The sequence below is a fragment of the Marmota monax genome, unplaced genomic scaffold (genome assembly GCF_021218885.2).
Source record: "Marmota monax isolate L192 unplaced genomic scaffold, Marmota_monax_Labrador192_F-V1.1 WCK01_AAM20220418_F8-fsc00182, whole genome shotgun sequence".
NCBI classification, from domain to species: Eukaryota; Metazoa; Chordata; class Mammalia; order Rodentia; family Sciuridae; genus Marmota; species Marmota monax.
The window spans coordinates 3,021,827-3,049,176 of NW_026693043.1; the positions used below are offsets into that span (position 1 = coordinate 3,021,827).

Below are 27,350 nucleotides of genomic sequence, written 5' to 3' on the forward strand. Positions count from 1 at the left end.
AAAATCAATTAAGTTTATAAACCTCTTTATCTTCTACTGCAGAAGTAACTCATTATTATTAAATGCTTATAAATGATTACAATAAGGTCAGGTGACAGGAGGCTTTTCCTCCATCATTATGAATTATATGAATTTCTAAAATGTAAGCTATAAAGATTATAGCATTGTAATTTTCCTCTTTTCATGCATAGTAATGGGGAAGGCAAGTGAACATTTTTAGGCATTCTTGGAATAGTGCTTGTAACTGATCAATGTTTTCATTTAGTTCTTTCTGAATCCTTAGGAGTAAACACTAAAATAAGGCTAAATATGTTTAATTTTTAAAAAGATATAATACAGATTCCATAGTAACTTAATATCCAATAATGTCTGGATTCTCTCGGTTCCCAGGGCTATTTTGGGGTCTTTGGGGGAAAATGTAACTCCTTTTCCTCTCTCTCAGCTTTTGTATGCTGCCACTGAATTTTACCCTATCTCGGTACACCCTTTTCCAGCCCATTAACCCTAATCAGCATCCAAGATCCAAAAAGGAGTGAGACTCTTGGCTGGTGAGGGGGAAACATCCATGGCAATGGGGAATAGGGAGCCTAGGCTTTAGTTCCAGTTTTAAGACTAAATGTGTGACTCTCTGCAAGTTCCTGGATTTCTTCAGGCCTCCAGTTGTTCATATATTTAGGGAGAGAAGATACTGGATGCCTTCTACTAGCCCTTAAAATACTACTGTCCCATGTCCTCTAATACTCCAAGCATATTCTGCTCATTTCCATGGTAGAAGTTTTGACAATAGACCATGTAATGGTATTTGAAAAGATCATTTTCTATGGCTTCTGGAGAATTTGGAAGATATGAGTCATATAACTCACTCCTCCAGTACCAAATTAGTAGGAAGACAATCAAGACTGGAGTTTGGGGGGTATATCTTACAGAGTCCAAAGGCAAAAATGAGATTTCAAAGCCAATAAGAGACAGTTTAAAGCTAGAATTATTGTTTTCACTTTTTGATTAGCAACATGAAAGAATAGCTATAAATGCAGCTAGCAGTTAATACTTTCATTATCAGTTAAGGATTATAACAATTTAACTTCAGTATTGAATTTAGTTATTTATATGACAAAATTTCTCTCCACGTAATGGTCCAAATTGTTATTTCACATTTGCTTTCAGAATAGGGAGAACCTCCAATTTACTGGACTGGCTGGCTCCATAACCATGAAAGTTAAAATCAAGGTCAAGGTTGGATAGCATTAGTTTCATTCTGTTTCAAAGTCACAAATACAAATTTAACCCTGCTGGCTTTCTAAAAAAAAAAAAAGTGTGAAAGCGGTGCCAAAGAGCATACAAAATCATCATCTCTACAGGAAAAGTAATTCACAGGTTAGCAGTGCTAACAGTGGGAAGCACTGTCATCTCTGGTTAACCAGGACAGCATGTCATCAAGGTTGCCTTAGAAACCAAGTTGCCAAGTCTGGGTCAGTATTGAGATACCTAGAGTGGACATAGCACTATGCTAGAATTATGAGTATTCTTGTAATGCTCAGTAGTAATATTGCATTCAGAGCACTGGATTGTCAATGGCATAGAAACTATTGTTTGTGTCCTCCTGCTCACTCTTTAAATTCACTTAGAGATACTTATTACCTTCTGAGATTAAAAAGAAGGTGGCTTCTCTGTTTCTCTCCATAGCATCTAAGGATGCCAGAATGCACCAGATTTTGTCTTCCTTCATCAGGCTAAATTTTGACACTAGCCAAATTTCTTAAGCCCTCACATCCTTAATACTCTGATGTTTTAAAACTGTGTCCACCATTCATTCTGGAATCACATCTCCCTCTTTTTTGGACCTTCCTTCCATATTATAGGATATGTCCAAGCACCAGCTATATGAATCTTATAATCCACATCACCGTACAACATTGAAGAGAAAGAAACAAGAAAAACAATACTTACACAGCCAAATTTTTGAAAGTATTCTCTTTTTATTTCAAAACATGGGGATAACTCAAAATTTGAGCCTCAATGACCAAAATATATTCAAACCAAATGTTCAGAAGATGAGCCAGGCCACCATTATGGCAACCAGTCTCACATGGACAAGTGGACGTTAAAGAATGATGCCCGCAACATGGTTAAAGCTATAGCACACCCACAAATAGATTCAGACTTGGTTGTCTAATTTGCATGCATGAGTACAGTGCCTTCTCCATGCCACTAGTACATATATGCCTTTTCCAAAGTCAGTGCAGGATCCATATCTGTGCAAGTCTTTAAAAAGTTTGCTCCCTTACAAAATTTTATCATAATTTATCCGCAAGAGCCTTAAAGTGACAAATTTTTATGCCACCTTTACCTCCCCAAAGTTGCTTCTGAATAATAATTAGAGCTGTCAAGAGTCCCAGCATCACATGACAGAATCCGTTTGTTAGTTATTTTAATGTCAGTTAGCTGTCTGTGAGTAAACCTTGCTAAACATATCCACATGCTTGGCGTCTGGAATTTGAAATTGGTAACTTTTAGTGGCCATGGCAACCTTGGATCATAATGACAAGATTTAAGAAAATATATAATGAAAGATGTCCTAGGAAGAGTTGAGCTTTCCTGCCTTCCAAAGCAAATTCTTCCCTAATATGTACCAAACAGTGACAGCCTGACACACTCTTGCACGGGGCCCCACTTTTTCCCACTAATGCAGAATTGCTGGAAACCCAAACAGCATTTAGAGCCAAGAGGGGAAGTGCCTGAATCTGAAAAGGAACCAAAAGAAAATGTACCAGGGAAAGAAGATGAGAACTGAAAACAAGTTCCCAGAGTAGCTGTCTGTCAAGAAGCGCATTGAGTCTTTATTACTAGAATATGCAGAATCCCCTGGGAATGACTGCATCTTTATTTGCCTTAACTCTTTTCTTGCCAGTCCTCTCCTGGATGTTTGAACTGCCTCTGTGGTTGTCCCAGCCACTCGCAGCAGGTCTCAGGAGCTACATTCCTCGCAGTGACAGGAGAGGATGTACCGGTAGGTGGCGGTGAGTCGCATGCCCCCGGAACAGCGCAGCCGCAGAGCCTTCAGCTTCGAGGTCTGGGGCCGGCAGCAGTGACAGGAAGAACGGAAAGGCTGCTTGAGGACAGTGCTGAAGGACACCAAGGGCTCAGAGCGTGATGCCTGGCTGCAGTGCCCCTCACACCTGGCCAGGAGCACCATCTGGGGAAATGAGAAGAGATGGTTACCCTCAGTCAGGTGCCACAGCATCCTTTGAAAAGCCCTAACACTGCTTGCCAATTGCTGCTAGATAGACCCATGGGTCTCATTCCTGGTTGCATAATAAAATCATCTGGTAAACTCTAAAAACAAAATCAACACATCAGAGCTGGAGGCATAGCTTAATGGTAGAAGACTTGCATGCAGAGGTGCTGGGTTAGATCCCTAATAATGGGGGGAGGGGGCGGATGTCAACACCCATGTTTATGTGGCAGAGTCTTGCTTGGTGAATTTCAAGCAAGTTGTCCTGTAATTCCAGAACCAATAGCAAGATCATAAAAGTGGAACTGTTCAAACAAAAGATCAAAGAATACATATATATGCATGAAACCTTTTGACATTTACCTTATGATGTTTTGGATATTTCAGGGATTGAAGATACCAGCTATTACCTCTGACATCATCCTATAGGGCATAATTAAAACTCAAAGATTAAAAGAAAGGAATGGTTAGCCTATCTTTCCAAAAGAAGGAAAAGATGACTTCTGATAATTATAGATCATTAATATCATTATCTGAGAAGATGCTGGGGGTAAATTGAACAATCACTTAGCAACTACAAAGGAAATATGAGATAGTAGAAGAAGAAGAAGAAAAAGTAGGGCTTGGGAAAGAATAAGTTGGATTAGAGCAACTGATTTATTTTTTCTGAAAGATCATATAGGCAGATAGAAAATGGCAGCTGTAATCTGTTTGGATTTTATTAAAGTTTTTAATTCTATTATGCTTTCTTTTTCATACTGATAGGCAAAATAAACATGATCTAAAACAGGTTTTGGGAGATTATGTCATAGGTCTATAGTATATGGGCCAGTCCCTAGTGTCTACCCCCATTTCTCTAATTAGAGAAGGGGAGAGAGGAAAGAGATATCTAAGATCTTTTCTGGCTCCTTCTCCCCATGTCTGTTTTGCATTTCACCTTGGAGCAGTGTTAAATTTGTTGATCTCTAATGTAGATCATCTTAGGGAGATTAAGCAGTTATTCAAAGTCACCTCCCTGAGGTTGGGGATCTAGCTCAGTGTCAGTATTCTTACCTAGCAGGAGCAAGGCCCTAGGTTTGATCCTTAGCATCAGGGGGAAAAAAAGTCCCTTCCCCAAATGGAGTCTTTAGAGATCCAGTTTTGGGTGGATACAGTGATCCTGTGCCAACAGACTTAGGAAATGTGTGGTATAGACACACATGAGCCAAACATAGACCTAACAGATCAGGCCATTAGATGCCCATACTAAAATGACCAAGTTAGCAGTGTAGGGCCATTTACAGATGAGCTAACCTGATTATGATTTCACTAAAAGCTTTCAATGTGCCAAGCTCCAAGTCCAGCCCACTATGAAGGACAAGAATTACAGCACCAAAGGACCTGGAGCCACCTACAATGGACCTGGCCCTTCTTCCTCAGAACTTGGACTTTCTGCACAAGAAGAATGCCCAACCATATACAATAAACACCTTCAGGGTAGCTGCCCCTAACCTTCAAAACAAGTTCAAAATCTTGAACAGGAGTCAAGGCCCTCCATGACCCGGGTGTCAAGTATCTGTTTCAGTCCTACTGACAGCTGTCCCTGCTGCATCAAGCTTAATTACTTAGGAGTCCATGGAACTGCCCCAAATTCTCCTGCCTCTGGCCTTTGCTCTTGTCTTGCCTCTCCCAGGAATGTCCTTGCTGCCTGGCTCAGCCTAAGGAAAGCCCATCTATCTATCCTCTTTAGCCAAATTCAAATGCCCCCTCCTTTTTCTTATAGGCTTCATGTGACACAACATCATCATGAAACAATTATTGGACCCTTGGTGTTCTCAACACACACACACACACACACACACACACTGTCTCTAGGATATCTTAGTATATAGATCTCAGTTCAAAATAGATGGAAATCTATCTATTGTGTGTGTGATGAGGGACAAGGCAGGAGTTTGGAAGATAAGATCCATAAATGGGTATCAATTAGCAGGGGAAGGATAACCATTTACTTTCTGTGTTTACTCCTGATAGCTCACATTTTAGCCTCAGTCATGCCTCATCTGTGTTTCAGCACTTAATGAACATCTGGCTCAATGTGCATGTGAATTATCTGAGTTGTTGTCAAAATAGAGGTTTCTCTTAAGTAGTTCAAAGAGATTCTGAGATTCTGTATTTTTCATGAGATTCCAGTTGATGGAGATAATGCTATGCCAACAACCACAATTTGAACAGCAAGACTCTGGACTTATTTAAGTTTGAGGGCTCTTCTCTAGATGGATCACTAGGAGCAACCATTTAGCTAATAGTATTGAGTGCTTACAACATGAGTAGTACATTACATACTTATCTCAATACTACACAAAGGGTAATACAGTGGGGACTGGGGTTGTAGCTCAGTGGTAGGGTGTTTGCCTAGCATATATGAGGCACTGGGTTTGATTCTCAGCACTGCATAAAAATTAATAAATAAAAATAAAGGTCTGTCAATAACTAATTAAAAAAAAGATACTACAATTATCTGTGATACTATTGAAGATCAGCAAATTGAGGCTTTAGAGAATTTCAGTTATTTGCCCAAACTCACATATCTAGAAAAAGGCAGATCTGGAATCAAAGCTAGGTCTATCTGAATCCAAGCTCTCTATCTAAACCACTGTAATACCTGCCTCCTGATATGAGGTTTTCCCAAGACACGAGCTGACTTACACTCTTCTTTTTTTTTTAAGAGAGAGAGAGAGAGAGAGAGAGAGAGAGAGAGAGAGAGAGAGAGAGAGAGAGAATATTTTAATATTTATTTTTTAGCTTTTTTTCGGCGGACACAACATCTTTGTTTGTATGTGGTGCTGAGGATCGAACCTGGGCGTCACACATGCCAGGCGAGCGCACTACCGCTTGAGCCACATCCCCAGCCCTTACACTCTTCTTTAACCTACACTGCCCTGCCTCTGGGAGCCCTGACCATGTCTAACCTCTTTCTTTCTTCCTTACCTTTACTTTCCCCTCCCTCCTTTTCTTCCTTTCTTTTTCTTTTGTTCTTCCTTTCCTTTCCTCCCCGCATCTCCTTCCCTCTGTCCTTCTATCTCCCTTCCTCTCTCTCTCCATCTCCTTCCCTCCCTACCCCTTCCTTCCTTCCTTTCTTTCTTTTTCTCTTATTTTCCTTCCTGGGGATGGAACCCAGGGCCTCAGGCATGCTAGCAAGTGATCTACCACTGAGCCACACCCAGCCTCCTAATTTTTTGCCTATGGGCTTCATGGGACAAGCATTATCATCCCCAAGTTTAAGCAGAGCTAAATCTTCCAAGCTCTAAGTGACTAGGAGTCCCCATTAGCATCAGAATAAAGATCCATTTGTCCCACATTAAACCAACATTTGGGCTATTTTACCCAACTGAGTAGGAAACATATTTTGTCTTTTTTTCCTCACCAGTGAACACTGTGTACCCCTATTTATAGGGTACCCCTTTTCCCCTGGGGAATAAGATTCACCCATGACTCTTCTCCCATTCTTTCCTTCACCAGCAGCCTCAATAAATGACCTTTTAGCTAATCTCCAGGGACCCAGCTCAACCTCCAAAGGGTCTGTGCCAGGCTGAGGACACCAACAAAATAGCAACCAGAGAACAAATCAGCATGGGGTAGAGGGAGCTTTGAAAGTTTCAGTGGAAACACAGCTCACACCAACTGGAATCTGATACTATCACTAGGGTCACGAATCCACTGGCATTAAGAGGCCTTTGTGCACAGGTTCTTCTGTGTATGAGTTTCTGTTCCTCTCTCCCTTGTTTTGGTAAGCATTATGAGTGTAAACTATCTCTCCCCTCACTCTTTATTTTTCTTTCTTCCTTCTCTCTCCTTCTTTTCCCTCCCTCCCTCCCTCCCTCCCTCCCTCCCTTCCTCCCTCCCTTCCTTCCTTCCTTCCTTCCTTCCTTCCTTCCTTCCTTCCTTCCACTTTCTTCCTGTCCTTTCTTTCTTTCCACTTTTTGTGTCCATCACCTCCCACAGTGCCTGTATATAGTAGGCATTCAGTATAAATGTTCCCATTTTTAAAACCAAGTCATATTTCAAGTGATCAATTGTGTTGTGTTCCTGAATCCCTTCATTTCTCCTACCATACTATAAACTTCCTGGGTAGCAATAGGAGATAACTTGAGGGGTTCCAAACAGCTCCCTCTAGATCCTGAGGATCAGCCCTTGGCATGCCAGGTCCATTTTCCTCTGGAAATTTTCATAGACTTTGTCCCCGAAACCCTCTACCTTCTCCTTCCTTGCTGCCTTTTGGGCACCTCCCATTCCTGTAGCCCTTAAGAGTTCAGATAACTGTGCCTTGGATCCACGCCCTCACTTGGGGCCACCATCTCCCACTTCTCACTCAGCTCAGTCTGCACAGACCTGTCCTACCAGCTCACTTTCCTAACCTGGCTTCCTGAAACCCTTCCTTGGCTCAGGACCAGAACTCATCTCCCACCACCACCACCACCACCACCCATAGTCCCTCTTTCCTGCACTCACCTGATAAGGGAGGTCAGACAGCAGGATCTATTTCTCTTTTACTTTTATCTTGCCTCTTAGCACCCAGGTTAGTGGCTTACATTCACTTTGCTCTATTACCCCACACTCTGTCCAGTGAAAACCACAATGAGGTTCATTTTCCTAATCCTTTAAGGCTATAGGAGATCCCAACAGTTATTGAGATCTCAGTGGTGACTGAAATAGAAAAGTGAGTGGAAACACCTGTCTAGTTTATAACTTCTTCATCAAGATCATAATATCATTTATTAAATGTCTATTCTATGTTGGACATTGTGCTGGCCATTTTACAAATACTCTCGCTGACATGTGGACATACCCTTGCCCTCAAATAGATGAATCCATTTTGCATGGGAAGAAATTGGGGCATCAAAGAATGGCTTAGCCTTCCCAAAGTCACCTATCTGGCAAGCCATGAAGCTGGAATTGGGAACAAGGACTCTGACAACAAAGCACCAATTCCCTTAAACATTTTCTAGCAGCCCATTTCCCCTAACCACTGACCTCCTGTGTGTTTGTTCAACAGCCTTTACTCACTAAGAATTTAGTTTTTGTGTGTAAATTAGAGAATTTAACCTGGTCTCCTGAGAAGGCTACAAATGAACTTGCCACTCCCAGGACCTTTTGTACCCAAGCCAAGGAGGTGTCCCTACTTACAAAGTCATTAGGTACATCCTAAACTGTGGCTATACTCTTCTCCTTGGTGGTTCAATCTCTTTAATCTGACTCTGTCTCTGCCCTTTTCCGAATTGCTAGGATATGGGCAACAGGATCCTGGGACTGGCCAAGTGCAAGTTCAGGGCTAGGGTGAACACTGGAAGTTTCCAGAAAAACTTTCACTGTTATTTATTTTTTGTAGAAAAATTGCTGGATATCAATTATTATTGTTGGTAGAGTAATCATTGCCATCAGGCCAAAAATTGGGACTGGATTTCTAAATAGTGGCTCCTACATTCTATATGCTATATATATATATATATATATATATATATATATATATATATATATATATATATATATATATATATATATCATACAGTAGGCAAGTATCTACTAAATAATGGCCTTGGCCATGATGTCAGGGAAAATATTTGTAGAGAAGAAAAACCTACCATAGCCCCTTCTCTCTAGACATGGGCTAAATATTTTATCCCAAGTCTCTAAAGGCAAACAATCTCATTAAATGAGACCTATTAAGAGAGAAGATCAGCCTGAGTCCAAAAGTTAAGAATTATAGAATATTTCCAAATGAAAACAATTTTCTTGCTGGATACATAGAGAAAATCTAATCCGGAAAAGGTCTGAGTAGCTGATATTCTGCCAAGCATATTTTATGGCCAACGAAGAAAGGTTTATAATTATAAGCACCATTTACATAAAACTATTGCTATATTTGGGAGAGTTTGAGATGTTTGAAAACAGATTGTTCCCATGAAATTACAAACATTTCTCCTATTATCACAATTTTGCACTGTCATTTACTGTGGCATTCTGGGAAAAAAAAAAAAAAACAAAGGTGAACAACAGTAGACTATAAAGTCTGTTTCCATGAATCATGCTCCAGGTCTGTAAGTTGGAGTTAACAATGTCTCTTGTGTGACCTTCTTCAGGTCAGTGTGGTAGTTGCTAAAGCATTTTGCCTGATCTTTCCAGACTTTTCAGGCTATTTTTGAATTTCTTTTTTTTTTTAAGTTCTGGGGATGGAACCCAGGGCCTCATGAACGTCAGGCAAGCACTCTACCCCTGAGCCACATCCCCAGCCCTTCTATGAGATTTTACAGATGCCCCTTTTCTATGTTCTTTCCTACTTTTACAATATCACTTTCTTTGAAATAATTTTAATTCCTTTCTCTTTTTAAAAGAATCACAACTATGAATAACTCAACAATGGAGAATTCATCTGTGGAATAAGCAATACTAAATATTAGTGCTATGTGCTTCTGAATGGGAAAGAGAAGAGAAACAAACAATTACTCTAGTCATCCTTACTTGGGCCTGCAATTTCTAAGCAATCATAGTTGTAAAAATACTTCTTGTATTTTTTCTCCTCATTTTGTTTCCCTTTTGTTGTTGTTTGTTTTGTGCTGTGCTGGGGATCTAATCCAGGGCTTCACACTAGAACTAAGCTCCACCCCCAGTCCCTAGTTTCCTTTTCCTAAGAAGGGATTTTAGCCTTGCAGAAATTTACATTTGTCTATTGACTACATTTTTTTTTTTTTTTAGTTTTAGTACAAATAAGAGCCAGGACATTTTTCTTAAATGGAAAATTTTTATTTTCCTCCACAGTCATAGGTCTTATTAATATAATGGTTAAAGTGATTTAAGTCAAATTTTGATCCCCCAAAACTAAAACAAATCATCTTCATTGGGCTATAATCATGGAAGTTATGGAAAATTTAAAAGCAGACTGAAGTCATGATGTTTTTAAATAGAGGGTGGAGAGATTGACTTATATGGTCTCAATTCTCCTGGTTGATATTATAAAAAAATTCTTAATTATACTTTCAATTTAAAAAATACTTGCCATATGAGAATGCTTAAGTGGTTTTAGTCTCAGGACTAACTGAAAATCTCTGGGGTTGGGCTAAACAAATTCTTATTTACCAAGTGTGGACAAATTTCATTCATGTGACTGGGGGCAGTGACAGTCATGAGAACTCTCATTTGGAGTCCATTCCACCCTCCAGTGTGCCTGCCTTCTGGGTGGCCCATGTGGCTGGCCATTCTTGGTGGTCTTTTAAGCATGATCTTCCTTCTCACACCTTGTCTCAACACTGAGGCAGTTGCCTCTGCGAAAAACATGCCACCTACTCCAAACAAGAATGATTTGGATAACCAATATAAAATGATCAACTATGAAATCACCATATTATCTTTTGAAATAATTTTAACATCAACATGGCACATGGAGAAAAAGGCTCAGACCACAGAGACAGTTACTATTTTACCAGGAAACTCCCTGAAGAGCCCTCCGAGAAATATGTTCTACTATTCAGCCATATGTTGCATCCCCTTTCTCTTTATCAGAGGTAGAAGGAGTTACAATAATTTGCAGGATCCATTTTCCTTTCTTGAACAAGGACACTATTGCTCATGAATTTCACAGGCAGGGACAAAGACAACCATCCATGGTGTACCCCTGCTTGATTGGGCTGATAAAAGTGCAATGCATCATGGAAAATCTTCAAAAAGAATCCTCCCACAAGCCCTAGGTTTGGACTATGACTCTAGTTCTCCATCCCCTGACAAAGAAATATGGCTTCCCTTTTTGGGGGTTTCTTTCTTTCTTTCTTTTTTGGGGAGCATGGTGCTATATTCCCAGAGACATTGATCTTACCTTTGAGCTACACTTGTACAATGGGTGACTGATAGAATCAACATAGTGGTGCCTCATACAGCGTCGAGGGTCTGAATCCATCATGAATGAGCTGTCTGTCTTGCTGTCTGTATCTCCCATTATCGCCAGCAGGGAGAGCATAGAAAAAGATGCAGCTAGAACATGATTTCTCATTGTTGTGAGGGAAAACTTCTCCAGAAGAACAGCAGAGGGAGGCAGAGGACAAAAAATTGGCAATGCCTTCGCGTCCTAGGATCCAGTTCCTTTCAAGGCAAGGGCAGGATCTGGCTGAAGCTTTATGGTTGTCATTGTCCTTTGTATGCCGGAGTTTTGTCTTACTCTTTGCACTTGGAATCCATCATCATAGTATCTGCTGCACAGCTGGAATGAAAATAGGTATTATTTTCCCCAGAAATATTTACCCAGAAATATTAATGGAACCTAGGAGGTATTAGGCAGAATTTTTTCCATGCCATTTTGGGTGGAGAATATTGGTTTCTAGAGTGTTATTAGCATAAACTGTCATTCCTTCCACTTCCTTCCCCCAGTGCTTATGCTACATATTTATAACTATTTGGAGGTGGGCATGATGGTTTAATGGAAGTACATGTTGACTTGAATTGCTAGAGTCCATGTTTCTAGGGGCAAGAATAATTTGAACTCATAATAAAGATTAAATATGTGGTTCTGTCCACAGGATAACTAAATTGGACATTCTCATCTTTATTTTTCATTGGCAGGAGTGGGAGGGTCTAGGCAGTTCCCCAGGAAGCTTTGGTATCAACATCAGCTTACGGGGCTGGAGGGGAGGTAGGTCAGCACTAATGAACGTGGGCCATGTCCCTTGGGAGCATGTTTTCCATTTCCAAGTCCATACCCACCCACCCACCTAATTTTCCATTTCTGTGCTCCAGGCTCATCCTGTTTTTGCTCTAAGCCCCATGCCACCCAGCGTCACTGGCAAACTACATCTGAAATACACATTATGCTCAATGGCCTCCAGTGTGGCTAAGGCAACACATGTGTATTTCCCAACAGAGTCACACATTTCTGCAGAGCCTTTGTAGCTTGAGCCCATGGTGTAATTTGAAAAGGAAGGTGGTCATCGGAGCAGAGACTTAGCATTAAAGTGGGATTATGGTATACCAATTTTCCTGAAATTTTCTTTGTTCTTTTAACCATAGCTTTTGGTCAAAGTACTGGGGTCCACAAAGCTCTCCAAATCACCTCACAACACCCCCCTACATGGCCCACACTGATGCTTTTTATTACACCAGAAGACAGAAAGTACCAAAAATATTTGCAAACATTTATGAAAATTGGATTGGGGGGGTGGTGCTAATACTACAACCCAAACCAAAGCTTCAGAAAAACTTCTCAAAGGTATTTCAGATCAAACTTCAATTGTCCTGTTCATAGTACAACTTTTTATTTTAATTTCCTACCTACTCATGGCTGGTCTGAATAAACAGAGGAAAGTATTGACATGATCAAGATGGGAAATTCAAGTGGGTATAAGCCAATTCGTTTTGCCCTAATAAAGTGACCTCAGAACCACCTTACTGCAATTATCTGTCTTGCAACTATGGAGCACAGAATCTTAAGTGGGAAAAGGTGTGTGAGATAGGGCTGCTTCAGGGCAGCACAACCCCACAATGGCAAAGTCTGAGTACATGCGTTTCAAAGAAGTTCTGTAGAAAAGGCAGCAACCACTAAGAAGGAAACCCACCAAGACTCGAATCATTGCAACTGCTGGGCATATTGTATAGCTGACTTCAACTCTCCCAGCCCATTTCCTCATCTGTAGTGTAGGGGAATTGACAGAGATGGCATCTATTGTCCCCTTCTGCTCTAAATTGCCACCTCTTCATAGCTATGGGTTCAACTACCACCATTTACATATGCAGAAGGTATGAGGAGACCCCATTTTCATATAAGCTTGCTTCCCTTTTCTTTATGTGCATACTAATGGTAACATTTCATTAAAAATGGAGCAAACCTGTGTCCAAAGTTGCAAATCAGCCAAGGACACAGAAGAGCATTTTTTTTTTTGGAAGGGCGATTGAATTTGATCAGTACACACTGTATGAATGTATGAAATATCACACTGAATCTCATTAATATATACAATTAATATGTGTAAGTAACAAATTTTAAGGAGCATTTTTTGTTGTTGTTTTCTTAACAGCTGGCTGGGCTAGGTTTTCCTATATACATGACCCTGAAACTCACCAAGACTTCAGCTCAAAAAGCCAGAACTTTCTTGGGGTCCATGTTCAGAGGATGCAATATTATTACTATTTCCTGAGTTTCAATATGACTAAATTATCCCAAGTGGTTTTCTGTCTCTTTGAAGCCTTAATTAGTCTCAGAAAGAGAATTGATTCGATTTCTCCTTTCACCACTCCAGTCTAGGGATATTTCCCCTGGGAATCAGTGGCAAAAGGATGAAGGGAAAAGCAGACATTCCAGCCTTGGCCCTCCCTCCCCATTTGCCAGCAACTTCTCTTCAGAGCCATGGCTAGAAGGTACGAAATAAGCATATGAAATGAGCTATGAACCCATAGCTATGAAGTGGTGGCAATTTAGAGCAAATTAAAGAAAAACACATACAGCATGATGGCAAAGCCAAGCAACAACACCATTAACAAATCTCTATATATGTGTATGAATGGCTGTGTTTGTTGGCATTTCCATTCTCTCCACAGGAAAGGAAACATAAAGGGCCCTTAAACACTGCCACGCATTTAGGAGAAATGAAAATTTAAGTATTTGGAAATACTCTGTTCAACCAATCAGATTTACAAAGATTCCAAAGTCTGGTCTTGCACCCTATTGGCAAGCTATATGAAAACAGGCCCATTTTGGAGACAGTACAGTATAAACTGGCACAAACTCTGTAGAGGCCAATTTGGCAATATCTTTTTGAAATGCAAAGTATATAATTTAGACCCAGCAAGTCCATTTCTATGAATTATACGACATGTGAAATCAACAAATATATGGTTGCAACAGCATAAAATTGGAAACAGCATAAAATATTCATTAATAGACATGTTAATTATGTAATATTCATACAATGTAATACTAGGCAACTCCACAAAGAAGGATGCAGAAACTCTATGTACTGCTTTGTGTTAAAATCAAGTGGGATAAGAATATATAACTGTATTTACATAGAGAAACTCTAAAAGGATACCCAAGAAACTAATAAAATTAATTACCTGTGAGAATTAAGGGACAGGCATGGGAGAAAAACTTGTCACTCTATAGCTTTTTGTATTTTTAGGTTTTAGAACTTATAAATGTATTCCCTATTCAAAATTTCTTTTAAAAAGGAATGTTCTCTCTGTTAAAAACTCAGTCTAAAACTGGTAACTCAGTTGATAAATGTTTAATGTTTATGCTAGTTTGAGTGTTTTGACAATATTATATTTTACTTCTTATAAATATGGGAAGATAGACTAGTCTCATTTATTCAATTTAATTTAGTTCTTGTATACTACTGCCACCTAGTAGCAACTACTTGAATTGCAAGCACAGTTATTTTTTTTTTTTCTGAAGTGAACAAAACACTTTAGCAAGCAAATATTATGAAGTTTATACCAATAAAGGGATAGTTAATGCTACAGGCAATGTCACCTTATTAACTGGTTTTCTTTTTACAGGTGGTAAGACAAATCAGGATGAGTAATAAAGAATAAAAGAGTAGCAGGAAATGTTGCTTGATTCCTAGTATTGACAGATTTTTCATTTTAGTACACCCACAAAGCGTGAAACTTTTGTTCAGTTTTTATATTAAATGCAGAAATAAGAATGCACGCAATGTGAATATACCACAGAGTCCACAGAGCCGCTCTCAAAATACAAAGTAAGATAAGATTTTCACAGCATAACACTGTTTTTTTTTTTGTTTGTTTGTTTGTTTTTTTCACTTAAACGTTCAAATTGAATGAACCAACACGGTTGTGTTGAAGAAGAAATTAAGATAAAGTTCAAGAAAAGGGCACTGTTAAGTCAACTTGTCTTGACATTGGGTTGGTGAGGGAGTGCCTGGGCAAGAATGTGAAGAGGGCAGAGGCAGAGGAGAGCTCACAAAGGGGAAAATCACACCACTGGAATCTTCACTTTCTGACAGCCTAGGGGTTTCTCTGCCTTGTAGAAGAGTCTATCATTTTCTCAAAACTAAATTACTTTTCCTTTAAAGCCATGTGCCCCCAAATCAAATGCTGCCAATCAAGACTTAGAACCTTGGCCTGGCCAATAGTGGATTGAATGGGAAAACAACTCTTTTTCTGCACTTAGGAGCCTTGTGGCTGCTCTGTGCTCTGGGTATGGTCTCTGAGACATGGACTTGGCCTATGTACAGAGCCCGCATTCTAATAGCTCCAATGTGGAGCCTCTGCCGGCAGGAGAGGCACGTAGGCTGGCGTGCCCGACTTTGGAGCTACCCTCCAAACAATACCAGTGGAAAAGAACAACTGGTGCCCAGATTCCCCCACCTGTCATCCTCAGCGAAATAATATCACAGCCTCCTGGGTGAGAGATGGTGTTGTGCCCACAGATCAGCTCACTCTTGGGCTGACCTTCTGCCTGGCAGAGAGTAAGTACTGGTTTCACACAAGTGATTCCAGCAACAGGCTAAGACAAGTGGCATGTGCCAAGAATGGCCTTATTCTTGTCCTGCTTGCCAGGCAAAGGAGGGTGGTGCTTCAGTATCCAAATTTTTCCCTGGGCTGTTTTCACTATTAACATAAGCAGGTGTTCCCTTCTGTGACTTCTTTCAACAAATATTTATTTAACACATATTCATTGAGCACTTATTAAGTGTCTCCTTTTGCTCTAAGAGACAAAGGTCAGGGGGTCTGGTGGTGTAGCACATGCCAAAGCCCTGGGTTCAATCCCCAGCACCAAAAAAAAAAAAAAAGCCAGACGCTGTGGTGCACACCTATAATTCCAGCTACTCAGGAGACTGAGGCAGGAGGATCATAAGTTCAAGACCAGCCTCAGTAACTTAGTGAGACTTGCCTCAAATTTTAAAAAAATACAAAAGGGCTGGTGCTGGGGCAGGATGGTACACGCCTATAATCCCAGCAGCTTGGGAAGCTGAGGCAGGAGGATCACGAGTTCAAAGCCAGCCTCAGCAATTTAGTGAGGCCCTAAGCAACTCACTGAGACCCTGTCTCTAAATAAAATACAAAACGGGGTTGGGGATGTGTCTCAGTGGTAAAGTACCCCTGGGTTCAATAGCTGGTATCAAAAAAAAAAGAGGGGATGTAGCTCAGTGGTAGCACTGAGGATGTAGCTCAGTGGTAGCAACCCTAGGATCAACAAAAAAAATAACAATAAATAAATAAATAAAAATTTAGAGGACTGGGATTATAGCTCAGTGGTAGAGGACTTGCCTAGCATGTGTGAGAAACTGGGTTCGATCCTCAGCACCACATATAAATAAATTTTTTAAAAATTAGAAAAAGATCAGGGGTCAGGGGGAAAGAATAGGTCCTATCCTAAATCCTTCTTCTAGCTCACTGCAGCTACAAGCAGAATATTGGCCTGTGTTTTCCTGGGTAATTTTTTGGGATACATTGATATCTAATTCATATCTTTTACTTCTAATTCATATTGACATGCATTGCATCATTTCTAAAAGGATCAAGAAAAGCAGATAAAATATAACAACTTTGGAATGGAGCCCATGAATCAGACAGAATTATTTGTTATTTACTGTAATTTTTTAAAATCATGGTACGAGCATGAATAAGATAAAGATTGCAGAACCCAGAGCCTCTCTCAAAGAAACTGCCAAAAAAAAAAAATCAAAGATGTGTAACTGTGAAAGAAATCTTGCCACTAGCTAACACTTCATACAACAATTGGAAAAGCAAGAAACTCTAGGTCTAATTCAGAGAGTGTGAAGTGCTAAGTAGCCCCTTCCCAGGAACCCAAAGAATTCCAATGGGATCTAGTCAACTAGATGCCTTGGAGAACAAGTCAGATGCTTCTTCCCAAGGCACTTAATTTATAAACTGTAAACAGCATTTTGGATTTTATAAAGCATCCCGTGTGCTCAATGAATGGTTTTTAATATTATTTCTATTTGACAGCACATGAGTGGCAGCCAAGAAGTCAATCCTAGGCTGACCCAGAGGCAGTGTTCTGACTGGAAAAGCTTCCAGGCCCCCAGCCTACCAACCCCAGGGATCTCCAAGGATGGGCAGCCACAAGGTCATTGGGGAGAGAGCAGCTCCTGCCCTTTTCATTGCACTGCATGGATTCTACAGTGGGAGGAAATGGCTGCCCCCATGATGCTACCTCAGGAAAGAGAAGAAAACACCCTTGTGATTAAACAATAGACCTCCAGTCTGTGATTGGGCTCTGCCTTCTCCCAACCTGCTTGACTAGCCAGCTGTGGCCAAGCTCAGCAGTGGGGGTGGGGGATGGGGTGGGAGGGTGATGGAGGAAGAACAGAGATGGGAAAAGCAAAAGAAAAGGAGGAATATAGCCAGAGGCAATAAATCACAATCCTGGGGAAGATAAGGGTACTCAAACAAAGTTCTGGGAAAAGAAATAATTTGGAGGGACTGAGCCAACAATCAAGTGGCCCCACCTGTGTGTGTGTCCTTGACTTGAATAGTTTCACTGTCTGGGGAGGGATGCAGTGGGAGGACTTGACCTTGAGCCTGACCAAACCTAAAATCCTGGCTTTCAGACACTGTCAGGAAATCCAAAGGAAGCTCTCTGTTGTTATCCAAACTCCCATTTACCTGCATCTTCCTGTTTCTCTCCCATACACAGTGCTAGTTGTTAAAGTGCTAAGTCCCAGTATTTTACACTCATTCCTCAGAAATATTGAATAATAATTGCACTGCATTCAAAAACCTACAGAGCATTTAACTATTGCCCAATTGAATGAAAGGAAGGCTCAACTGAAGGTCCTGGAGCTCTGAGTCCTGCCCTCCCATCTTTGGCTGTGTGATCTTGAACAAGTCATTTGTCTTCCTTACCTACAAAATGAATGGATTGGTTTAGAGGCTTTACAGCTCTATGCATGTCTAACCATCTCTAAATCTACCCAAGCTTCTCAGAGTTACAGTAGTGCTCTGAGGCTGCATAGTCCCCAAAAGCAATCTTACAGCAATACTTCCTTTCTTACTCAAGAAGTTAATAACTACTGAAGGGTCTAAACAACTTCCAGTATGTTGCCTGAGCCAACACTGAAGGCTAACTATAAAAATTTGCCCCTTGACGAGGTCCTATGGGTAGCCTGAAATAAAAATAGGCTTTAATAACCAATTGATTCAGGATTTGTGATGTACTAAATGTAGTTTATAAATTAACCATATCCTGTTAATAATAGGATGCACTTAGTTATGATATTTAATCTGTTTTTATTTTCCTTAAAGCTACCTTAAAATTTGAGGCATTTCTCTCCATTCTCCCCCAAAGTGTAAATGGGGAGGACAGGGGGTTAAAAGTAATCAATCATGCTAGAATTAAACTTCCTTCGTTGATAATGATCATGATATAGGATGAGTTTAACCTGAATGTGCTTTTCTTATGAGTGATCATTGTTCCTAAACTGAACTTTAGCCTCAGATCCTTAGGCTCTAGCAGGGCCATATGTGATGCTCTAGTTCAAGATGGGAGAATAAAATTGGTCAGGAGGGTTTATCTTTTCTGCAGATACCTTAAGAAGGTCCCAGTGGTTAGGAGCGAGGTACTCTGCTTGGTAAAGTAGCACAGAACATTCCTTCTCTGTGCTAAGGGAAGAAATTTCCTGAATCCCTGGGCTGGGACTGGGATCTAAAACAATTGACTATTGGATATGGCTCTTGATTCTTCTACAAGGCATCTGTGAGCTTCTATTTTTTTCTATAGAAAGACTCATTCTACATTCTTAACAGGCAACATAACTAATTGAGACTTTTAGAGTATATACCCTGCATGAATTGGAAATGACCAGGTCTGATTACCCCAGTGTCAGGAAGTACTTTTCTGTTGAAGTCTTTTCCTCCTGGGATTTAGATTATTTATGTAATCTAGCCACCTGACTATAAGCTGTGACTGATATGGTGATGAGCTGTCAGAAAATACTCAGGGGTGGCCTTTCTATGGTGCCACAAATCACCAGTAGCTCTAAACACAGAGTCCCCTTCCATCCTTTCAACCATATGAAATAAAAATAGGGAGAATGGAAGCCACAGCAGTAACAACAGAGAAGGAAAAAAAGATTATTTTTGAAGTCCCAAATCTGCCACTGCTTTTACAATTTAAAAAAAAATGGTACAATTTCCAAAAGGGAAAGTTCCCTTCATTTTACCCACTCCCTCCCAGGAAGCCGGGGCTGGGGATGGTCTCACATGAGGAATGAAACACTATCTACTGATCACCTTGCATAAGACTTTTTGTAAATAAATCAGAAGAGCTCTGAGATATTCAACCCAGAGGACTCAGTCCTGCCAAAATGCATGAAGATACACCTTTCCTGTGGAAAAGAAAAGATGGCCAGGTATTCTGGGGACCATTTTGATGAAATAACTCCACACTTGCTCTGCCACTGGACTGCTGGCTTTGATCTGGCCTTAGAGAAAAGAGGTGACCAATGTTAGCTAAGGGTTCAGGCTCCCTTTTTCTCTGGAGCCAAATGAGTGTGTTGGCTTTTCTTCAAAGTGTTTAGCAAAGTGTTTCCAAAGCTGTTTTGAATCTCCTCACCTGCAACCACATTTTGGAATGGTGGGTAGTGATCTCACCTAATAGCTGGGCCCTTGGTTAGGACAGCATAAACAATAGGAGCAGTTCAATCTTTCCATGCCCTATTCAATTTGCCTTTTCTGCAAGATGGTGGGATTTGAATACTGAATTTAACCATATCTTAGTCCAGATCCGCAGTCCAGAACACTATGCAAAAGAGATAAGGCTAACATAAAAGTCACATAAAAATATTGCTGATCACCCTGACTTTGTTGGGCTGTTGGTTTTCTGTTTGTATTTTGTTTTGCTTAAACCATGCATACTACAGTTACATCATTTTTTTTTTGTACTGGGGATTTAACTCAGAGGCACTCAACCACTGAGCCACATCCCCAGCCCTCTTTTATTAATTTCTAAATTTTTGAGACAGGGTCTCACCAAGTTGCTTAGGGCCTTGCTAAATTGCTGAGGCTAACCTCAAACTTGTGATCCTCCTGCCTCAGACTCCCAAGCCATTGGGATTACAGGTGTGCACTAGCTGGCCAGCTACATCTTTTGATTGCCAGCTGCTCTGTAATAATCCTATTCTGCTTTTAGATCCAGAACCTCAAAATTAAAAAAAAAACTAAACTAATTATTTTATTATTTATTATATTTTTATTATTTATTTTAATTTAAATTGTATTACTCTGAAGAAGAGTAATTCTCCACAACTTAATGGGGAGGGGTGGGGATCATAGAAATGTATCAAGCCCTAAAATATCTCTTTGTATTTTAAAGAAAAATTGGACTTCGATTAAGAACTGTAGTTCTTTGATTCTTCACATCCATGTTGGGAATGTGTGTACCTATATATTACTTAGAGTTGAATATGAGGGGTGTTTTTTTTCACTTGAGAAGTTGGCCTCCTTTTCAGGTAGAGAAGACAACTTCAAATCCCTTCCTGGGAGGGAGTGGGTGAAATGAAGGGAAAGTTTCCTTTCTGAAACTGGTGCTATTTGAAAAAAAAAAAAAATTGAAAGGGCAGTTGCAGATTTTGAACATCAAAAATAATCCTTCCTCCTTCTCTTTTGTTAAATCTCCCATGACCTGCTTTCTTCTTACTTTTATTGCCTATGGATGAAAGGATGGAGGGAGACTCCACGTTAGGGCTATTGTCAGTTTGTGGCACTGTACAAAGGTCACTGCTGAGCATTTTCTGGCAACTCATCAACTTTCTTGAATGTCTTAACCTGTTACCCTTTCGTTTTTAAAGGATATTGCAATTGGTTGGATCACAGCTTAAAAGAAAAAGTTTGGACCGAGCCAGACCTTGGAAGAGAGCAAATTGAAGAATTCTTAGCTTTTGTGGAAAAAAAAAAGGCGGGGGGGGGGGGCAGCTCTCTACTGCAGATCTTATACTCGGCTACTAGTCAATGTTCATGTCGAGATTTTGACATGAGTGTGAAATGGAGCCCGACTGGATGAATTCCTGATTATATGCACTGGGGATGTATTGCCAACTGAACTTACCCATTCTTTGAATCTTCTGAGTCAGCACTCTTTCTAACAAGAAAATGTTTGTTCCAGACTGTAAACCCCATCCAGGGTGTTAGGTTCTGACTGTTGAGAATGGGTCTAGGGAGCGTGACTGTAAGCAATATGTGCTCAACAATCAGGCTTGGAGACCCTCTAATGAAAGGGACAGCAAGCATGAATGGTACCAAGCGAGCTATTACCAGAGAGATGACAGAAAAGGAAGCTCTGCAGATGTGAGGGAGTCTGGCTTCAGTAATAGTGCCAAAGGCACAATCTTCCTCAGAACCTTAGATGTGTGGGTGTGCGAATCTGCAGTGTACATCATGCACAGCCAAGCAAGCATTCATTTCAGTCCCATCCTCCCTGCCCCGCGGCACACATGTGGGGGTTTCCGGAAGGATTCCCCACCCTTTGTTCCCAAAATGAACATAGAACTTCATGGTTGCTGATCTGATGGGTGAGGAGTGGGTACTACCAACTGGCATGTTGCCACTGGCAGGGGCAGACAGGAAAACAGGAATGCTCTTAATGTCCTCCCAAAGAAAACCTTTGATGGACAAAAGAGTGGTTGTATTTTTACCCTCTCCCTTCATGCTGCCAGGCGTCTTTAAATAGATCCTCTAGCCTAGGGACTTGTATGGAATAATTCATATTAAAACCCAAGAAGTGGCAGCAGAGGGGAGTCAGTTCTTTCTTCAATCTCTCTCTCTCTCTCTCTCTCTCTCTCTCTCTCTCTCTCTCACACACACACACACACACACACACACACACACACACATCTTGTCAAGCTAACAGGAAAAGACTCATTTTAATTCAGCTGTGTTAAAGTTTTCCTTTTGGGTCTTTTAATGAATGTTAGCTAATTCGGAAAACACAACCAAAGCCCCCAGGAGAAGAAAAGGAATAGGAATCTGCCTTGTAGATTGCTCCTTAATACCTCTTGGCCCCAAGGACATTAGCAGCATCTTTTAAGGATGCTGAACAGGGAGGGTCTTAAATGGGAATCTCTAATTGAGAAGTCCAGTACCTTCCATTTGCAACTCATCAACCAAACTGTTGTTCTGTTATTAAGAGAAAGAAAGGTCCTTCCCCATCCCCAAAGCCTCATGCATTTTCAGTTGGCTCAACCCAGAATCTATTTCTCCCCTTTCCCTGCCAGCAAAAGGGTTTCATAAAGACATTCAGGCCTGGGCTGGGCAAATTAAAAATCCTGTCTTTCCTTTCTGTTTGGGGAGGGGAGGACGTGGGAAGGATGAGGAAAGGGGGCAGGGCAGGGCCAGAGGATCCGGGAGCTTTGTTCCAAATCACTTGTCTCTCCCCCTGAAACAGAGAATAACCACATTTCTCTTAATGTGGGCCGAAGTGCATCCAGGCATTCCCATAGCACTCCCACCCCCGGGCCTTTGCCGGAGATGTTCGGGTCACCATGATGGTATGCTCATCCCTGCCAACCCGGGTCACTCCAGTCCTGCTCTCGGAGAGCCACGTGGCTGCTCCTTTCTGCAAGTGGGTTCAGGCTCGGGGCTACAAAAAGCCCCCATATCCTATCAACCCCGCAGAACTGGTGCCAAGAATGACATCCTGGGAATACTATGGAGATGAGGAGGCCGCATGGGCTGTTCTCCCCGGATGGAACAGGACCCAGGCTGTCTGGAAAACAGACCCAGCAAAGAGCAGTTCACAATGGAAGCAGCTCAGGCGAAGGGAAAAGGGGGCGGGCTAGGAGCGGTGGTGAGCAAAAGAAAAGAAAAGCCACATGCCACCCAGGAAGATTCCAGGGCGAGCAGTGGGAGGAGGTGGTGGAGGAAGGACTTGCAGGAAACAAGTACCCAGACATGGCACTGCCAGTCTAGCTGAATTCTTTTCTGAATTAGATTATGCGAAAGAAAGAGGGGAAATATATAGCCAGCCAGCTGTTCAAAGGCTTACAACCTTGCTTTTATTGTCCGGGTAAGCTGGTGAGGTGGGGCATCAGAGGAATTCCAAACATACCATCCTAGAGAAATTTTAATATGTTCCACAGTGTCATACACGAAGAGGAAATGACAGCTGATCACAGCCAGGACGGGTCACAGCAATTTGGGCCCTGAAGCTCACTCACCCTCCAACAGCCCCACTTCCCCGCTTGGTGTTAGCACTTCTCAGTCTTTCCACCTGCCTCCCCATCCCCTGCTCCTGATGGACTGCAAGGCCAAAGTCGCATTAACTGACTGTCATGGAAAGAGGTGAGGATGGACTCAAAGGTGATGAAGCCAAGAAGCTGAGGGCTGGCTAGGGTGAGTCAGGCATCCCAAGGGAGTCAGAGGCATTTTAATCCAACCACAGGGGATTATCTACTGATAAGGACCAAATCAAGATCCCGGTGATGCTATCTTCAGGTTCCCTCCCCCACCCCAGTAACCTAACCGCATGATAAAACACCAAACTGGGTCATTGGAAAGCAGCACTCTGTGTGATTCAGAGACCTGTTTTTTGGCGAACAACTTCTGGCAACTAAATTCTCTTGAATTTAGGCCAAGCCCAGAGGTCATGGGTTTCATGGATCCTGAGAGTAGGACAAGTAAGTGGTGGGAGATAGTGACTGCATCTTTCTCCAGGCATGTTTCTAATTCAATGATTCATCAAATGGCCCTGATGTCAGCTGCTGAGTAGGTGACTCACACCCATCCCCCCCCACCACCATAGAGACAGCATGTGGTCCTTTCCAAAGGGTGCTCAAGAAAGCAGAGCAAGGATAAATTGCTCTTTTTCCAGGCTTCTTCTACTCAGGCTGGTAAGATCCAGGCCACTTTAGCTGTGCAGGTGAGATACACCTGATCTAGAGATGAAGCCTTAAAGGGAACCCTTCAATCATAAATGGAAAAAAAGGCCATTGATAAGTGAGAATCATATCAGGTAAATATAGGTACCAGCAGCTATTTTTAAAGCTTCCTTATAACCAGAAATTTCAAGCTCTGTTTGCCCATTGGTAAAGCCCATTTCAGTACCAAAATCTAACTGGAAAGGGCATGTGCATGGAGAGTCAGGGTACAAGACAATGTCCCATTTACCTTCTCATTCATCAAGACTAGCACAGTGCTAGGCATATTGCAAATGCTTAATAAATATTTATTTAAAATGGTTGAATAAATAATTAACTAGTAAGAATTATAGTAGCTGGGGGCTGGGGTTGTGGCTCAGTGGTAGAACTCTTGCCTAGTGAAGCACTAGATTCAATTCTCAGCACCACATATAAATAAATAAAAATTTTATAAAAGGTCCATTGACAACTAAATTTTTTAAAAAAGAATGATAGTAGCTGATTTGTGAGTTTTTAAAATAGAGTGAAACTCGCTGGCCACCATTGGTGGCTATAATTCTGAAAAACTCACCACATTTTTCAAGGACCCAGGAAAATAAATGAGTTGGAAATTGTTAAAGGTATTGAAAAATGATTTATTTTTCCCTTGACACTGTCATTGGATGTTGAATTAAGATTGAAAACTCCACAGGCACGTTTCCATCTGTGGGTGTCAGCTGCTTGGTCACCAGTCATAAGACCTCATCTAGTTCTCCCCTACCTGAAACAAATGTATTTTAAAATAAATGATATAATACATTGCATTGTGTGTTCAAAACTCTCATGTAATGATCTGAATAATAGTTTAAGAAAATTGTTTTGAGTCAGCTAAATGCTTTGCTAACAGCGGTACTTTTAAGAAAATCACCGTCAAATTTTATAGCAATACAATCCATAGTATGTTTCTTACAGGCTTTCTTGAGTAGTGAATATCCCAAAGTTGTAAATTAACTCATCTAAAAGTCAGATTTTTCGTTCAACAATGCTTGTTAGGCTAGTTATTAAAGAAAATCAGAAAAGTTCCCCATAAATTGTGTCCCCGCATTGCAAAGAAAATCAGTTGATAGGATTCTGAAGTTCACTTTCAGAAGCAAGACTGGTGAGAAAAAAAAATGAGCAAGATATTTGTATCTAGTCTAAAAGCTCAATTGAGAAGCATTCTGCAGTCCCCACTGTATTCAGTTGACCCCCATAGCCAAAACTGCATTTTAGGTATCTCTATGCTTTCAAATGCATCTGGTATTTAATGTTATGTGTTGAAGCAATTTGCCCGTGCTAGTTCCTTGTAATTAAAATGCACTAATATCACAAATGAAAAGAGGCATGCTTTGTAGTAGCCAAGGCTTTTAGCAATGACAGTTACAAAGAAAGTAGGAGGGACTCTCATCTTGCCAAATAACTTCCTTTGCCGCACCTGAATCTCAGTAGAGATGGGAGGCTGTCTCTTTTGTGGAGGGTTATCTGGATTTGTCCATTACAATGAGCCTCAGTTACTGTGCGTTCTGAGTCATTAACATTCTGTACACAATCAAACTTCCCGTCCCCCAAGAAAGAGTTATGCCCAGGCCTCCCACAGCTCAATTGTTCATTTAAAGAGAGAATTTGTATTCGGGAGATTGGAAGGATCCTCCGAATATTCCTCAGGTGTCTTTAGGAGTCTTTCCTTCAGGTCCTGGTCCCTGTGCTGGTGGGAGCATCCTTTCCCCATCACTCTTTGGACAGTGTAGCGTTCATCATGCTGCAGGGACAAGCTGACTACTAAAAATAGCCCCTTGCAATAAGGCCAAGGCAAACAGCATGCATTTCCTTGGACATTTTGCCCAATCAAAATCATACAGCAAACCCATCCTCATCTCTCCCCGGGGCTCCCGAATGCATCTATGGATGCGGAGTCCCGCGCGCGTTGAGAGAAGAATGCAAAGGAGCAGGATTCCTGCAAAGCATGACACCAAAAGCTAGAAATAAATGTTGCCTATTGTTTGAAGTCATTCTGAGCACTCCGGCACAGCCCTGGCAGGAGATCAGCAGCACGCAGAAGTAGTAATAAAAGTAAACAGTGCGCGTTTTACCTCGCAGGGGAAGCCTGCGTTAATAGTGCCCCCATTGTAAGAGGGATGAGGGCGGTGGGGAAGATACTGGGCTCCAGGAATCCATGTCAGCAAGTTGCTGCTTCTCTGTCCCCTTTTCAGGGTCAAATATAAGAACCATTACAAAGTTACATCTAACTACGCAGAGAGTTTGGAAAGAAAATCTAAGTCAAACCAAAAAAATAAAAAAAATATTATCGAGCTTCTTTGGGAGGCTCCCTGCTCTGTCACAGACTTCAAAGACCCGTTCATTTGAAAAACACAAGGCTAGCAAGCTACAAATTAATGCAAATGAAAGTAATGCAAATTTCAGTGGTATTTAAAGGTTGTCTCTTTGTCTGAGAGGAGGATGAAATGCTCGGTTTGGAAAGAAGTAATTTCCTAGGCAAGCCGTCAGCGCTTGTTTTCCTGCTTACCTTGGGGGAAACGCAGGGCTCCTTTCTTCTCAGACTTTTCTGAGAGCTAGAAAGAGGTCCTGTTACTTCCAAATGCTTTTGTTCTTCTGTCCCTCTGTCACATGGCTTGCCTTTTATATTTGCAACACACAAAAGTTAGGACTGTTGTTTAAGCGACACAGGGAGAGAGAGAGAGGGAGAGAGAGGGAGAGAGAGAGGGAGAGAGAGAGAGTGAGAGAGAATGTCAAATGGAAAAGTGCCATTGCAGGCATATATCAATCAGGCTTGCGGCCGCAGCAGCGCACTAGCAAATGGGAATGGCACGGAAATGTGAGGCGCTCGTTATCGGGACTCACAGCCGCTGCCCACCGCTAGGCTCCTTTCCACGGAGCATCTTACCATGGGAACAGCGTAGAAGAACAAGGAAGTTTTCTTTTCTTTCTTTTTTCTTTTCTTTCTCCCCCCCCCTTTGTATTCTGAAAATAATACAAGGCTGAATGAATACTCTGACTTTAATTCTTTTGCAAGCATGTGGCTGTCATAAAGATGTGCAGTCCACAATAGAGACACAGTTTTGGAAATACAAAGACTGGTGGCATTCTGTTTAATGATTCAGCAGCTGACTGGGATGAAGTTGAAATGCTAAGTAAGTGAGGGGAAAGATGGACATCAGAAACCTTTCTCAGGCAAAGCTGTTGAAGCAAGTGCAAAATGCTTCTGCCCTATTTTATCACGATGT

At 41.3% G+C, this 27,350-nt stretch overlaps 1 protein-coding gene across 1 annotated transcript; it reads right to left on the bottom strand.

Moving 5' to 3' along the window:
• Positions 1-1,973: 1,973 nt before the first annotated feature.
• Positions 1,974-26,918, bottom strand: Ndp (norrin cystine knot growth factor NDP). The gene is made up of 3 exons (XM_046453861.2): positions 26,633-26,918; positions 11,079-11,459; positions 1,974-3,193 (listed from the first exon to the last, which is right to left on the bottom strand). The coding sequence occupies exons 2-3, from the start codon at positions 11,250-11,252 to the stop codon at positions 2,966-2,968; spliced, it is 402 nt and encodes a 133-aa protein (XP_046309817.1). The 5' UTR covers positions 11,253-11,459; positions 26,633-26,918; the 3' UTR covers positions 1,974-2,965.
• Positions 26,919-27,350: the final 432 nt, after the last annotated feature.

Excerpts from the sequence above, each read along its gene's own strand:
- Ndp (XM_046453861.2), bottom strand. The coding sequence starts at position 11,252 with ATGAGAAATCATGTTCTAGCTGCATCTTTTTCTATGCTCTCCCTGCTG. Across the intron at positions 3,194-11,078 it reads TGTACAAGTGTAGCTCAAAG|ATGGTGCTCCTGGCCAGGTG; the intron begins GTAAGATCAATG and ends TCATTTCCCCAG.